This window comes from Bicyclus anynana, chromosome 4, assembly GCF_947172395.1.
Source record: "Bicyclus anynana chromosome 4, ilBicAnyn1.1, whole genome shotgun sequence".
Lineage (NCBI taxonomy): Eukaryota > Metazoa > Arthropoda > Insecta > Lepidoptera > Nymphalidae > Bicyclus > Bicyclus anynana.
This window is the reverse complement of record NC_069086.1, coordinates 3,511,205-3,527,473: the sequence shown is the minus strand read 5'-3', so window position 1 is coordinate 3,527,473 and position 16,269 is coordinate 3,511,205. Positions and strand designations below refer to the sequence as shown.

Below are 16,269 nucleotides of genomic sequence, written 5' to 3'. Positions count from 1 at the left end.
AATCTCGAAACAAGCATGCTCATTATTAGCAATGTTGCGATACACATGCTAATAAGTAGCAACTGCTCAGTAGTAGCATGCTTTCGTGCTTGAAATGAGCGTGTGTAACAGTTATGTTAACTTAAAGAAACGACCGGGTTCAAACAAAGTTTACAATTTCACGTACTGAAGCTCGATAGGTATTTAACCTTCGCTTGTAACAATCGACACTAACTTTCAAAGGGTTTCCGGAACTAAGCCTAATGGACACGATGACGAGTTGATGGCCCTTAACAAAAGGGTCTTTTGTACCGATTTCGAAAGAAGACAGCCGATGAATTTTTTGATTATAAATCAAAAAATTCATCGGCTGTCTTCTTTCGAAATTGTTGTAAGATTCTTTGATTGCGTTTGAACTTATAAAATTTAATCCCGGAACATATCGTCAATTTTATTCGTTCCACTGGTAAGTTTTTAAAATTAACCTAAAAAAAATAGCAACTAATTCTATGTTTCCATGGAATTCAAAGCTATTTTTTAACGTAATATTACAAATATTATGTTCTCAAAAAAAAGTAACGGTTATCCTAACTTACCTAACCTAACTAGGCGGCTCGAAACAACCAAGAGTGTTCATCTCTTACCAGATAAAGTTTTTGGACGAACAGGTTCCTACGTTGTCTACCAAGTCCTCAACATCCTTAGTGTATATTAAATGAGATTTAGGTTAGCAAAAATATTTATAGGTAGGGCTAGGAGCTCCAAAGAACAATGTTTCTCTGCAAAATTAAAACAGTTTTCTATATTTAGCGACCCATAAATAAATATAACATAGCATTCGTTTGCCAAATCGTTGTCGCGTTGACAAATAATATCGGAATAGTTAAAATGAAAAAGCTGTAAATCAAATTTTAGATCGATGATCTAGAGGTACAGAACTAATAGTATACCAGGAATGGTCATTTGGCAATTAAATGCTGTCACCGTTTTTTGAGTAATTTGACTTTTTATACAGAATCTAAATTATTTTTTATTAACACTTCAACATGTTTATAAAAATAGTGATTGTATTTTTCTCTCATTTTATTCATATTTTTTTTTAATTGTTATCAAAAATTACAAACTACAAAATATAATATAATATCAATTTCAGTTATTTCAATTTATTTATCGCATCCTTACATTATGACCTAGCCAAACTTATTCATTGAAAAATATCATGAAGTAGCTTACTAGTGAAGTGCGGAGTGTCAGTTGCAATATCTCGTCGATATCGACAGTCAAATACAAGGATAGTTAAAGACGTGTGTTACATGGATAGTCGGAATTACTTTTATGAATGAAAACATAATTTTTTTTTTTTAATTAAAAAATATGTGTCTTATAAGTAGACTTGTCAACACATTGAAGTTATAGGAAATACTCCACAATACCCTCTATATTTCCCCGAAGATATGCAACTAAAGAACGCCAGGAAGTTTCAGGTAGATAAAAGATAAAAAAAACGGCAGTCGCAGAGTCAAATGTTCTAAAAAAAATATCTCCAATGCTCCACGATCGATCAATTCGTTTGCCAAACCGCTGACAGGTAGCGTCAATTGTCATGAGAATGGGAACCGGTACATCAATGGATTCTATTTTTGGTGCAGTGTGACATTTTATTTCCATTCAAACTTACAAGGGCAAACTGTAATTTTTGGAAACATACGAAAATATAGAGCATTCAGTATTCATTGAATGAGTCTTTATTATATTACTATCCATACTTATAACGTAAGTGTGAGTTTGTTTAAAAACTCTAATATACTTTGTAGTTAATACGGTAGAGTTAGTTAGACATTTTAACTTTTTATAGCGTCTGAAAAAGACTTGTAGAAAAAAATCCAACACTGATTTAGCTCGATATACAATACTAGCATATGCCGCGCGGTTTCACCCGCGAGGTTTGCATTCCCATAGGAATACGGGGTAAAATATTACTTATAGTACTTGGGGAAAAGGTAGAATTCCAACAGTTAACAAATTTTTCAAATCGGGTTAGTAGTTTTAGAGCCTGTACAATTCAAACAAACAATCAAATTTTTCCTCTTTATAATATTATTAATTAACTATTTTTATCGTCAGTTTTTTATAATTAGGTATTGTATCTACAAGGAGCCACTGTGAAGCAATTAAAGGCAACAAAAAAGTATGTTTATGTATTTTTTCAAAACAAAAAAACTATTGTTACTCCCTGATAATGTAACTTTCTGTAGTTTTGAGTTTATTCATTATATACAAAAATACAAATCTTTCCTTTCTATAATATTAGTAAAGAGTAGGTACAGATTAATTAATTAGGACGTAATAAAAAATACTCTCGCGTTAATAAATTTTCTAGCACATCCATTACGTAACCAAAACTTGTTATCACCAAAGAAATCTATTAGCTGCGCCCTTGTAAGTTTTAATGGTAGATCTTTATTAAGTTTCGCCGGACAAAGTGGGCTGAAAATACATTTTATTGATCAACCCCGTTCCATTCGGATTCTCGATAACAATTATATTGAAGGTTAGAAATAGAACACAATTAGTGCTACTAGTAATTTGTAGAGTTCTAAAATAGTTTACGACCTCTGACACAATTGATGTACGGCTGGCTAAAGGATTTTTTCAATAAGTGATCCTAGATACATATCACAGTTGAGTTAAATTTAGGATCTCATATTTTCTAAATTGGCGGTCATTTCGCAATTAAAGGTTAAACTAGTCATGGAATAAAAAATAGTTCACGACCTCTGACACAATTGATGTAAGCTGGCTAAAGGAGGTTTTCAATAAAGTGATCCTGGATACATATCACAGTTGAGTTCAATTTAGGATCTCATATTTTCTAAATTGGTGGTCATTTCGCAATCAAAGGTTAAACTAGTCATGGAATAAATAAAAACAGACTTTTTTTTAAATTCCTTACATTAGTATACTATTATTAGTCCAGTACTGTACTGTACAGTATTTAATTTCTCGTGAGGATTCTTTATTTGTAACATTTTACGAAAAAATCTGTAGTAAAATTCATAAATAAATTTCTCGTAACATATATAATCATGATTAATAGATAAATTTAAGAATTTTTTTTCGCAAACCTTTCTTTATATGTAACTATTGAACGTTTTAGCAGATACCCAAATAACCCGATGTCACTTCCACAAAGTTGGGTATCCTTCCGAGAAATTTCATCCCCTTATAAAATTCATTGCTTACAAAATATCTTAATTTATCTCAGACTGCATTGTCCATAGGTCACTTCTAAGAAATTGTAATCACAAATAAATTTCGTGATACCCAGTTGGGTATGACCTCTGCCTCCGATTCCGGAGGGTGTCGGTCCGAGGCATGCACCTCCAACTTTTCAGTTGTGTGCATTTTAAGAATTTAAATATCACTTGTCTCAAACGGTGAAGGAAAACATCGCGAGGAACCTGAATACTAGATAACTTTCTCAATTCTCTGCGTGGGTGAAGTCTGCCAATCCGCATTGGGTCAGCTTGGTGGACTATTGGCCTAACCCCTCTCATTCTGAGAGGAGACTCGAGCTCAGCAGTAAGTCGAATATGGGTTGATAACGATACGAACCACAAATAAAACTTTCATTATGCAATTTTTTTCGTAAATAGAGTTTATCGATCTATACTGTATAATATGTCGATTTTTTATGTCAGGGTCACTTTCCCTGTGCCGAATGCGGGTTGGCAAACTAAAACGTGTGTGTCCAAACGGATTTATAAATATTTACTATTTTCGAAAGACCTTTGTTAGAGTCATTTAGGTACAGTTGAACAAAAACCGGACAAGTGCGAATTGGACTCACCCACCGAGGGTTCATTATGTAGGATCATTACAAATAGTTCAGCAATCGATTTGCGCAGTTTTTGTTGAGCTTTTCCCGAAATTCAGACCCCCCTGTTTTTCGAGATTTACCTATCTCTATATTTTCTTGTAGTCTATAACGATATCACTTGCAAAACTTCATAGTTTTAGGTCAACGAGAAGTATTTATTCCCTTGAAAGCGTCGAAATGTGCATTTTTTGCTGAATAAACTGCCATATCTTTGTTTTCTACTGATTAAATTTCTTGGAAGAAAGAAAAGCTCAATTTAGTATTATGTATGTGTGTATGTCGGTATGTGTATTTTTAGCTATATTATACACTAGCGGACGCCCGCGACTTCATCCGAGTGGAATTCAGTTTTTCACAAATCACGCGGGAATCATAGATTTTTCCGGGATGACAGGTGTGCCTATGTGTTAGTCCAGAGTAAAATCTATTTCCATTCCAAATTCAAGCCAAATCGCTTCAGTAGCCGCAGCGTAAAAGAGGAACAAACATACTTACACACTTACACACAAACTTTCGCCTGTAAAATATTAGTGTGATATACCTAATATGATATAGATTCGATGAATTATTTCGAATATAGACGCTTTTGTATATAATATAATTGTTGTGTTGTGCTTACCTACGGTGTTTTTGTTTGTAGATAAGCTGACGTGATCAAGTTGATTTATTGCTATGCATATATAGCTTATATGATGAGGATTCGATGAGCCATTTTGAATATGGGCGCTTTTCTATTAAATTGGATACAGTAATCGGTTATTGAATTAATTGATTGAAACTGTAATGAGTGAACGTATATATTTTAAACCGATTTCCTAAAAAAAGATGAGGTTATAATATATTCGATTGTGGTGGGATTAGGTAATAATATGTAAGCAAGCCGTGATAGCCCAGGAGGGTGTGGGTTCGAATCCGGTCCGGGGCATGCACCTCCAACTTTTCAGTTGTGTGCATTTTAAGAAATTAAATATCACGTGTCTCAATCGGTGAAGGAAAACATCGTGAGGAAACCTGCCAGAGAATTATCTTAATTCTCTGCGTGTGTGAAATCTGCCAATCCGCATTGGGCCGGTGGACTATTGGCCTAACCCCTCTCATTCTGAGAGGAGACTCGAGCTCAGCAGTGAGCCGAATATGGGTTGATGACGACGATGTAAGTATGTTTTAAACCGATCACGGCCCACTTTTCTACAGCAATGTTTCAATTCACGCCGCGGTGGATCCAATATATCGACGTCGGAAGCAAAGCAATTAGCGCTAACGGATACAAGTCATAAGCCCGTGTTGCTGGGTCACCTACCTATCGCCATTGAGAAAATTACTGCCTTTCCCAGCCCGTACTATGAAATTAGACACGAGGATAAAATTAGAAACCTATTTATAATTTATTATTATATTGATTTACGACATTGTTTTTAGTGTTCTGATTTATTAAATTAATAGTTTTTATATCGTTTTTAACGAAAATACAACGTAAATTAAACACATACTAACTGTTACGCGTTAGATACGCCTATAAACGCGTTATATAAACCATAAAGCTACTGTTACACATGCTCATTTCCAGCACGAAAGCATGCTACTATTGAGCATTTGCTACTTATTAGCATGTGTATCGTCACATTGCTAATAATGAGCATGCTTATTTCAAGCTTGCTCAAGAATCAAAAGTCGTGCGATTTATGAGCGATTTATACTTCGGTGCATGCACTTCCAGCTTTTCAGTTGTGTGCATTTTAAGAAATTAAATATCACGTGTCCCAAACGGTGAAGGAAAAACGTCGTGAGGAAACCTACATACCAGATAATTTTCTCAATTCTCTACGTGTGTGAAGTCTGCCAATCCGCATTGGGCCAGCGTGGTGAACTATTTAGCCTAACCCCTCTCATTCTGAGAAGAGTGAGTCTCTTCTCTTTAGTGAGCCGAAAATGAGTTAATAATGATGATAATCCAAGTCGGAAAAAATTGCGAACGTAATTTTACCCGACTTCCAGGCCATCTTTCATTTGACAAGACTTGATTTTAAACACTTTTCTTTATCATCCAATTAAAAATTATGGTCATCATATTTTTCATTTTATAAACAAACCAACAATATTATACTTATTCTTCAAATACACACTTGTCTTATTAAAATTTATTTTAAAGCTCATATCCATGGTTAATTTAAATTTTTGTCTTTTCGAAAAAAAAAGGCACACCCAACAGTGGGAGATCTGGGAGAATAGGTTGTTATAATGCATATAATATAAAAATTGAGTTTTATGTAATTCGAGGCGAGATAATGTAAGCAATATTTTCATATTATTTACATACAATTAAGCGCTATTGTAGGCTTTTGTGAGTGTGTAATGAATGTGCATATTTTCTGGCTAAGTATTTGTAATTTAGTGCTTGCTTGAGGCTTTGTTTGCGCTTCATGCCTGGCTTAAAATAACAAGTAGGATGAAAAACAAAAGGGTTATATCTCTACATCATCATCATTAGTTTAATTAATGTCCTAATGTACCTAGTGTAAAGGTTCTTTGTAACATAGCTCGGTTTGGTAAGTTTTGCCGTTATGCCTATTTATCTTGAAAAAGATATTTACCTATTTCTTTAAATTATTTATTATCTTTTATTTCTTTAAAAACAATAATAAATTATGAAATAAATTTAGTATAAATTAATAGAATAAAATATTCTTTCTTAAGTTTTCAAAACAAATGCTGGCTCCTAATATTAAAGGAACTAATCAATTTCCAAATCCTCCAATTATAATAGGTATTTTGAGCTGGTGGGAGGCTTCAGCCGTGGCTAGTTACCACCCTACCGACAAAGACCAAGCGATTTAGCGTTCCGGTACGATGTCGTGTAGAAACCGAAAGGAGTGTGGATTTTCATCCTCCTCCTAACAAGTTAGCCCGCTTCCATCTTAGATTACATCATCACTTACCATCAGGTGAGATTGTAGTCAATAGCTAACTTATAATGTAAAGAATAAAAAATAAAAAAAAATCTTTCTAAGCAGCAATGCTTTCAAACGTCTGAAAAGTATATCACAGGCAAACTTACGGGTTCAAGAACCTGGACGTGTAATACTGTAGGATCCTGCAAGAATATTACACAAAGAACCATTACTATTCTGTTATGTTAAAACAGCAAAAATATTTTTGCTGTTTTGACATCGCCAAAACAGTGACAGTGCTACTGTTTACTTTACTATTTGACGGTCTCTGTGGCGCAGTGGTATGCGCAGAGGATTTACAAGACGGAGATCCTGGGTTTGCACCCCGGTTGTGCCAATTGGAGTTTTCTAATGCCAATTCTGGCTGGTGGGAGGCTTCGACCGTGGCTAGTTATCACCCTAAGTCGTACTGCCAAGCGATATAACAAACGAAAGTTTTATATTTTTTATATTAAATGAACAATAATGAAAAAAAATATCTACTCCAAAATACTACCAGTTCCGAAATGTCCAGTACCCCTGAATCTAAAGTGCTTAAAGTTTGACTACAAGACCCATATAAATGGAAGGAAGGATTCAAATGAAAAGTGTATCGTAAAATTACACCGCGAAAAAGGTTCGCAGCTCAACAAACAGTATTCCGCTGAGTCAGGCGTCGCCAAGTTTTGGTTACATTATGGTATTTTTTGTAAATCAAACACGTTTCGGATGCTAAAAGGTTCAGTATAAAAACGAAATGGGTTGGTCACCCACAGGAATTCAGTACAAGTTTTAAGCCACTTTTGTATACGAAAATATCTGGGGCACGTATTTGGGACGCCGAAGGCAGTAAGTTTTGTGGTTCTATTTCCATTTTCATTGTGCATCAGTTGGAAGTGACAGAAAAAATGGATAAAAATAATGTATGAAGGCGGTGCTTAGCGGGTGTTGTCTTAATTTAAGCCATTTCTGACAGGACCACATGAAACAACACTGTCTGCAAAATCTAAATCTATAAGATATTCTCACATGGCTTGAACTAATACATCACCGGCTTAGCACCGCCTTCATACTGATCAGCAGGTAGAACATATTATGATGTTATTTTTCACTTTTTAGTTTAGTGGGTACGTTTTTAGGTTTTGAAGTCGGTTGTATTTTTTTTATTAAAATTTTTTTCAATTTCATTCAATTAACCTTAAAACAAATAAACTTACTTATCTGTTACTTATATTATAAAGCTGAAGAGTTTATTTGTTTGATTGATTGAAAGCGCTAATCTCCGGAACTACTAGTCCGATTTGAAAAATTCTTTCAGTGTTAGATAGCCAATTAATCGAGGAAGGCTATAGGCTATAGGCTTTATGTTATGCCCGTATTCCTACGGGATCAGGAACCATGCGGATGAAAACGCGCGGCTTTAGCTAGTATTTTATAATACCAGTATTGATCAATGTCTAAGTCTGACAAGATTTATTTTCGTTCGTAAGTCAAGATAGAGAGCAAAAAGTCCCATCTTTATCTACCGCATCGAACGTTAACCGTAGTGCAACTTCCAATTACTATCCGGTTTTGCTTCAGAGCTTGGTTGCACTCTGAGGTGTATTTCCAACAAGCTTACTTACAAAGCCGCCGCTTTAAACTTTAATGGAGCGTTTTTAGCGGACACTCAGAGCCACAAGTCCGGGTATGTTTTGTTGGGATCTAGCTGATCGTGGTATTTTATACCTCCTTTGGAAGTATTTCAAGTGTAATGAACTTTTCTGCTTTTGGCTAACACTTTCTCTATATTTTTCTCTCTACTCTTAACTATCTATAGTTATATTATAAAGCTGACGATTTTGTTTGTTTGTTTGTTTTATTGAACGACCTAATCTCAGGAACTACTGGTCCAATTTGAAAAATTCTTTCTGTGTCAGATAGCCCATTTATCGAGGAAGTCTATAGGACATATATTATCTCCGTATTCCTACGGAAACAGGAACCACGCGGCATCAGCTAGTATAAAATAAATAGGCTGTTATTTGAGATTGGCTTGATCGATTTGAATAATTGAGTGATTTAAAAAAAAAACCCGGATAAGTGCGAGTTGAACTCGCGTGGGTGCGTTTTGCCAAAGTTGTAGGTTTATTAATTTCGGAGATTCAAGTTTGATCTTGAATACTCTAGTATATTAAATAATTAAAAACACCGATATCAGCTCAGCCGACCACATTTAAGGTTTTAGATAAAAAAATCAAAATATAAAAAAAAAATATCGTACTATTTATAGTTTGCTGCGTAGGTTCGCACACATACAATACGATTAAAACAGAACAAAAAATTCTAAAGGCAGGCACGTGCTTTGAATGCACTCGTGCATTTATGTAGTTTTTTTTTGAATCCTGAAAAACAATGCTCAGATTGGTTTGCGATATGGAAACGAAAATGTAGGGAACGTTTTCAATATAACAAAGCAAACCAAGTTCAATATACTGGACAGAAACTAGAAATGGAAATTCTTTATACTGTATACAATTACCTACTATTACACGTGACTTCGTCCACAATTGGATTTGGATTGGCTTATCCAATCCCATCCAAAGATATCGTATGATCTTTCCAAAGATGCATGATTAATTTCCAAAGAAATTCATGAAAGACGTAGCAGTAGAAAAAGCTAAAACCTGTGTCTTTTGCTGTGAACCTTGAGCTAAGGAGTCATAGTGTAAAGAAAATTTTGGAATTATTCCGCTTCTTTCTTCTACTGGCGAAAAGAGCTGACTCATTTTTTTGCGCTAATGATTAGCCTGGCAACGCGGAAATGCAATTAGTATTCTTGCTATAATTTTCGTAGACATGATTTGTATAGCTTTTAGCTATTAGGATACAATTGAGTTAATTATTGTATTAACTTTCAATAAAATGTTTCGACATTTTCAAAATTTTCAAAATGTAACTTGCTACGTCAGTTTCAAGATAATTGTCTCGCAACACTCCTACTGTTTTAAGCACGAAAAAGTCAATCCGCACAGCACCACTCCAATCAAAACTAAGCTGTCTTCCGAAAATAGAATATAGTTAGGTTCTTATAGACAATATCAAAATATTAACTTACATTTAAAAGAGTTTTTGTGAGATTACAAAGGTTCAAAGCATTATTTGGGACCTCAACAATATTGGCTATCATCCCAAAATAGGATAAAGTGTCTAAAAACGGGTATGACATCGTACTAAAGTTGCTTTTATTTTACTAGATTAACCTAACAGCCGTTTTTATTCAATATCTATCCGCTTACTAAAGTTAAGAAAATCTATCTTTCTGTTCTTATCTGCTTTTCAATAACCTACTGATAGATAGTTTGAATATTTAAAGATTTTGACTGTTATTGAGAGATTTAGAAGTTTGACTGTTACTGATAATCGAGGATAGCTATAATTTTTTATTTTTATTTATTTATCCGTAATCTTGGGTTGGTTGAAAACGACTGATAGTCCGTAATCTAATCGGATGATTAGTGGCTATCATAACTTGTGCTACGTGTAACGCGTTGAGCACTTTCTTGCCATAGTGCCATACAATAACTGCATCGTCACCTAACAACTAAAGGTCAAGTCACAGAAAACATATGTCAAAAAACAACAAGGTCATAAAGTTAAGTGAGACATCGGTGTATGTACTGATCCGGTAATCAATATATGAAGAGTCCTGCATTCTCTGTTGTAGTTTGAAAATTTCATTAACACGCTACGTTTGCAAGTTCGTTGATACCACTCCCATGATATGCGGGCGACGGGCGGAAAGATTGCGCGGGTGTGAAGTCGTGCGTGCGGGGAAGCGACGTGCATCAATCGTAAATTTTTCATTCATCGCTACTCCCCCCCCCCCTCGCCCCGTGCGCAGCTTCGGGAGTGTTACGAACGAAGTTGCCAAGCTATATTTTTATTTAGCTTTTCTCTAAAATAAAAATAAATTGGGAGATTTCCAATGACAAGTACAAAAACTGAACAGTGTAGTATAAAAATCTCAATTTATTAGAACAATATAACCCACACACGAGATTCACAATCAGTATGACCTTCAATTTGCTAAGTAAATTCTGCTGTAAGCAACAAAGGTCGCGGAATTATGAAATGGGGTCGATTTATCACCCCCCTGACACCCGCATTGTGTTTCATACAAAAGGTTACAAACAAAGCTACTTTAAACACATGTTTTGATCTTGTTAATCGTCGTTAATCATTGTTGATTTGATGCTTATCAACAGTTAATTTCACCGGGGCATCAATTAAATCGTAATGTATATATGTGTATGCTAACAATTGATATATTTTGAAGTGGAAACTTCTTTTGGATTTAATTTAATTATTAGTTTAATGTCTTTAAATTTTACTGTAATTAGTTTACTATATTTTTAAAATTTCTTTCATTTGTTTTGAGTATTTGTTGTCTTTTGTGTATTGTGTGTGTGTGTTTCTTTCTTTCTTTCTTTCTTTTGGGAAGGTAAATTGCTTCGTAACGTAACGCGTTTTGGTGCCACTCTGTCTGGTTTCACTTTTTCTCACATCATCATTAACAGCCGATGGACGTCCACTGCATGTCTCACTCTTGTACAGACTTCCAAACAAAACTGTCTCGAGCCGCGAGCATCCAGCTGCTTCCTGCAACCCGCATGATGTCCTCGGTCCACCTAGTGGGGGTCCAATCCGCTTTCCGATGCGGGGTCGCTATTCCAGCACCTTGGGACCCTGTAGTATATAACGAGTGTCAATTCATTGTGTCGTCAGTAATAAACTAGCTACCGAGCAAGACTGTCTTTCACTCGCACCTTACCGATATACCAACTGGCGACGAGTCGTGTACATACCCGCGTTTAAAATAAAAAATGAGTTCTTATCTCGGAAACTTAGCCTCTTTTGACTATAAAATTAATGAGTGGGAAGTGTTTCACAGTAAATTAACACAATTTATAAAGTTAAATAAAATCTCTGATGATAGTCAAAGTGCAGTGTTATTGACACATCTCTCGGATGACTCATATCGGCTAATTCGAAATTTGGTGCACCCAAAGAAGCTCGAAGTATGTAGTTATACTGAGCTGGTAGAAGTGCTAAACCAGCATTTTACGCCAAAAAGGTCGACCTTCGCAGACAGGGCAAAATTCTACGAAGCAAGCAGATCGGACGGTGAGAGTATCGAAGAATGGGCGGCACGGCTAAGAGGGTTGGCCGTATATTGTGACTTCGGTGCTGAGCTGGACACGCTCCTGCGCGACCGTTTCGTTCTGGGCTTCCGAGCAGGGCCGGAGCGTGATAAACTCTTCGAATGTGATTCGAAAACCTTGACATTCGGACAAGCCTTGGAAGTGGCACAGAAGACGGCTTGTGCGCGACAGGCGCGCGTCGTCGTGAAAGAGGAGCCAGTATTTCGCGTCGGTGAGCAGCGGAAGGCTGGCCACGGCCAGGCTCAGGCCAAGCCGAGTCGATCGGAGGATAGATCGAGTGTAATGCAGCGCTGTAGTGTGTGCGGGTTGCGATCCCATAGTGCCGATAAGTGCAGGTTCCGTAACCTGAAGTGCAGATCCTGTGGGGGAGGGCATTTAGTTAAAATGTGCAAAAATAAATCTAATGTGCATAACATCGGTGCACAATCGGAAGGGTGTTCCCAAGACCCTCTTGCAGGGAGGGATTGCAGGGAGTGTGACCTTTTTAACATGAGGTACGTAGACTATAAGCCCATATTATTAACAGTAAACGTGAACAATACTCAGTTACATATGGAATTAGACTCTGGTTCGGGTGTATCTGTGTTATCAGAGAATTTTTATTTAAAATATTTTAAGAATTCTAAACTACATAATGGTGATCTGCGAATGTGCGTATATACTGGTCATAAAATTACACCTTTAGGATATTTTATTGGTGAAATTACTTATAATAATAAAACAAATAAAATTAAATTTTATATTATTAAAAACGGGGGCCCCCCGTTACTAGGTCGTGATTTTATGGCTAAGTTTGGAATTTCTTTTGTATCGTCTAATAATAATAATTTAATTTGTAAAAATAGGCCTACTGAAGATGTGCAGCGGTTGTTAAGTCAATACCCAGAGATTTGGAAGGATGATTTAGGATGTTTTAATAAATTTGAAGTTGAATTGCACTTAAAAGATGATGCGAAACCGAAGTTTTTTAAGCCACGATCCGTTCCTTTCGCATTGAGAGACCAAGTTAACGCGGAACTCGATAGATTAGTTAAATTAGGAATTCTCAAGCCTGTTAACCACTCAGAGTATGCCACCCCGATAGTTCCAGTGCTAAAAGAAAACGGGAAATTAAGAATTGCTGGAGATTATTCGTGTACATTAAATAAAGACCTAAAGATAGATAAATACCCCTTACCTAGGATCGAGGAGGTTTTTTCTAGACTAGGAGGGGGAGAGTGTTATTCGAAAATTGACCTAAGTAATGCTTATAATCAATTTAAATTATCGGAGTCATCTCAAAACCTTACGACTATCAATTCTGAAAAAGGGATGTTCGCTTATACCCGTCTGGTTTACGGGCTAGCTAATGCCCCAGCAATATTCCAGAGAGCGATGGAAACATTATTAGCAGGGCTGGATGGAGTTAGCGTCTGGCTAGATGATGTTTGTATAACTGGACCAACAAGGGAAATTCATATGTCTAGACTTCATTCGGTTTTAGGTAGATTGCAAGACGCAGGTTTACGTTTGCAAAAAGACAAATGCGTTTTTTTCAAAAATAGTGTGACGTACTTAGGGTACGTGATAGATAAGACAGGGTTAAAAACATGTCCTACGAAAGTCGAAGCGATACTCAAAGCGCCCGCGCCCGCGAACGTGCTCGGGGTCAAGCGTTTTTTGGGAGTCGTTAATTATTATAGGAAATTCATTCCGGGTGCGTCGGCGTTGCTAAGTCCACTGCACGAGTTATTACGCTCAGGCGCACAGTGGCATTGGAGCGAGCGGCAGCAAGCGGCATTCGAGAGCGTGAAGCGCGAGCTAGCTAGCGAGCGCGTCTTAGCGCATTTCGACCCCGCCGCCCCCCTCTTCCTCACCGTGGATGCGGGGCCGTGTGGCTTGGGAGCAGTACTTGCTCACAGAGACGCCGAAGGCCGCGAGCGCCCTATTGCATTTGCGTCCCGTTCCTTAACGCAGAGCGAAAAGAACTATAGCCAAATACAGAAAGAGGCGACGGCTATAATTTTTGGTGTGAAATATTTTCATCAATATTTATATGGACGTCAGGAACCGTTTATACTGAAGACGGATCATAGGCCGTTACTATCTATTTTTGGTAAAAACAAAGGCATTTCTGTCACTGCTGCCTTACGTTTACAAAGATACGCAGTAATATTATCCGCTTATAATTATACAGTACAGTATATAGATGGCAAGAATAACCAAATCGCAGATTTCTTTTCTCGCTCACCCATATCGGTAACATTAGATAATGAACGAGAGGACGGTTACGCTAAATATTTCTTATTCTTCGAGTCGAACGCGGAACCGGTATTGTTCAGTGATATTAGACACGCGACCGCGGAGGACAAGGTACTGAAAACAGTAATGAAATACATGAGTAAAGGTTGGCCTAGGAAAATAAGGTGTAAATCAATATTACCGTATTTCCTATGTAAAGGAGATCTAGAAGTGGTGGATGGCTGTTTATTACGGGGCCATAGAATAGTAATTCCGGTCGCCTACAGAGAAAGTATGTTAAAAGAACTACATTCATCTCATTTCGGCATAACAAAAACTAAAAATATGGCTCGCGGAAAAATGTGGTGGCCTCAGATCGACTCGCAAATCGAACGGATGGTGAACTCGTGTCAGACGTGCGCAGGCCTGCGCAGTGCGCCGCCGCGCGCGCCGCCGGCGCCGTGGCCTCGCCCGCCGGGGCCATGGCATCGAATCCACCTAGATTATTTTTCTATCGGCCAGTCAATTTATTTAATTGTCGTGGATGCATATTCTAAATGGTTAGAATGCATTTATATGGACCGGGGCACATCTACCGGTGCGCTTATTTTTAAGTTAAAAGAAATGTTCTCTAAATTTGGCGTTCCCGCTGTGCTAATCTCGGATAATGATGTTAAGATAAGTTCGGCGGAATTTCATAACTTTTGTAGAATGAACGGAATACAATACCTTACGTCACCGATCTATCATCCAGCTAGCAATGGACAGGCAGAGAACTCTGTAAAAACATGTAAAAAAATGATAAAATGCATTCTATCTGAAGGTAAATGCCAAAAACATGTCAATGAGAATCTCCTTAGTTTTCTTTTTAACTATAGAAATAGTGTACATTGCGCAACAGGGGCCACACCGGCTATGCTGATGATAGGTCGGAATTTAAGATCTAGATTGGATTTAATTTTACCGCCTAAGCAATTTGATAAACAAGACAAGCCAACATTAAATCAAAGTCGTAATTTTATTGTAGGTGAAACTGTTTGGGCTAAATGGTATATTGCGAAAAAAGGTATCTGGTGCGTGGGCGTAGTTAAAAAAATTATAGGATCGCGAATGTTACAAATTTACTTTGAAGATTATAAGACAAATTGTAACAGGCATATTGACCAGGTCAGAAAATATACTGGAAGTGATGTAAACTTCGATGATTGTCTACAAACGCCTCATAGTTCAGTTACGCCATTTTCACCGCATCCGTCAGTCCCCGCGCCGTCGCTTACTGAGCCACCGGCTTCTGGACCGGCTTCTCCGCCCCCTCCTGACATTGCTGTGGTGGAGGAGAGGGACTTGCAGGTTCAGACAGGCAGTAGTCCTTCTGCCGCTGAAAATGAAGGACAAGACCTTACGGACCAAAGAGAAACGGTTGGCGAAAAAGGGGCGGAGCCTGGGGAAGACGGTGAAAACAAGTTGTACGTACCAGGTTCCGATTTAGTTAATGAGCCAATTAGTTCTGACAGTTCTAATCCCGATGTCTGGCGATCTACTCGTAGAAGAGTTAGAAAACGTATAGATTATAGACAGTATTTTAAGTAAGTAAACGCAAAAAAATACCCGTTATGTATATATTGTTCCAGGTTTCCAAACTAGTGTTGGAGGGATGTAGTATATAACGAGTGTCAATTCATTGTGTCGTCAGTAATAAACTAGCTACCGAGCAAGACTGTCTTTCACTCGCACCTTACCGATATACCAGACCCCAACGTCCATCGGCTCTTCGGACTATGTGGCCTGCCCATTAAAACGACTTTTTAACGAATTAAGGTTCGCGACTCGCTGAGCTATATCAGTGTCTTAGGTTTGGTTCTTCTGCGGATCTCCTTATTTCTGATACGATCACGCAGAGAAACCTCAAGCTTAGCTCGCTCCATCGCCCGCTGAGTGACTTCGAGCCTTTATATGAGGGCCACAGTTAGGCCTAGTGGCAGTTTGTTACTGTTACTGTCACGTAACGTAAACGCGAATTTCTAAGGAATTGAAACAACGCCATCTAGTGGCACTACTG

The 16,269-nt window shown here is 37.4% G+C and overlaps 2 protein-coding genes across 3 annotated transcripts in view; both read left to right on the top strand.

Moving 5' to 3' along the window:
* LOC112058447 (5-hydroxytryptamine receptor 2A) overlaps positions 1-16,269 on the top strand; it is a 112,761-nt gene that overhangs the window by 23,629 nt on the left and 72,863 nt on the right. The gene's annotated exons all lie outside the window — the stretch shown is intronic.
* LOC128198079 (uncharacterized) lies at positions 11,652-15,920 on the top strand. Its single transcript, XM_052881429.1, has 2 exons — positions 11,652-12,484; positions 15,842-15,920. Exons 1-2 carry the CDS (start codon positions 11,652-11,654, stop codon positions 15,852-15,854), a joined length of 846 nt encoding a protein of 281 aa, XP_052737389.1. The 3' UTR covers positions 15,855-15,920.

Bases quoted from the DNA above. Each gene is read 5' to 3' on its own strand.
- LOC128198079 (XM_052881429.1), top strand. From the start codon at position 11,652: ATGAGTTCTTATCTCGGAAACTTAGCCTCTTTTGACTATAAAATTAAT.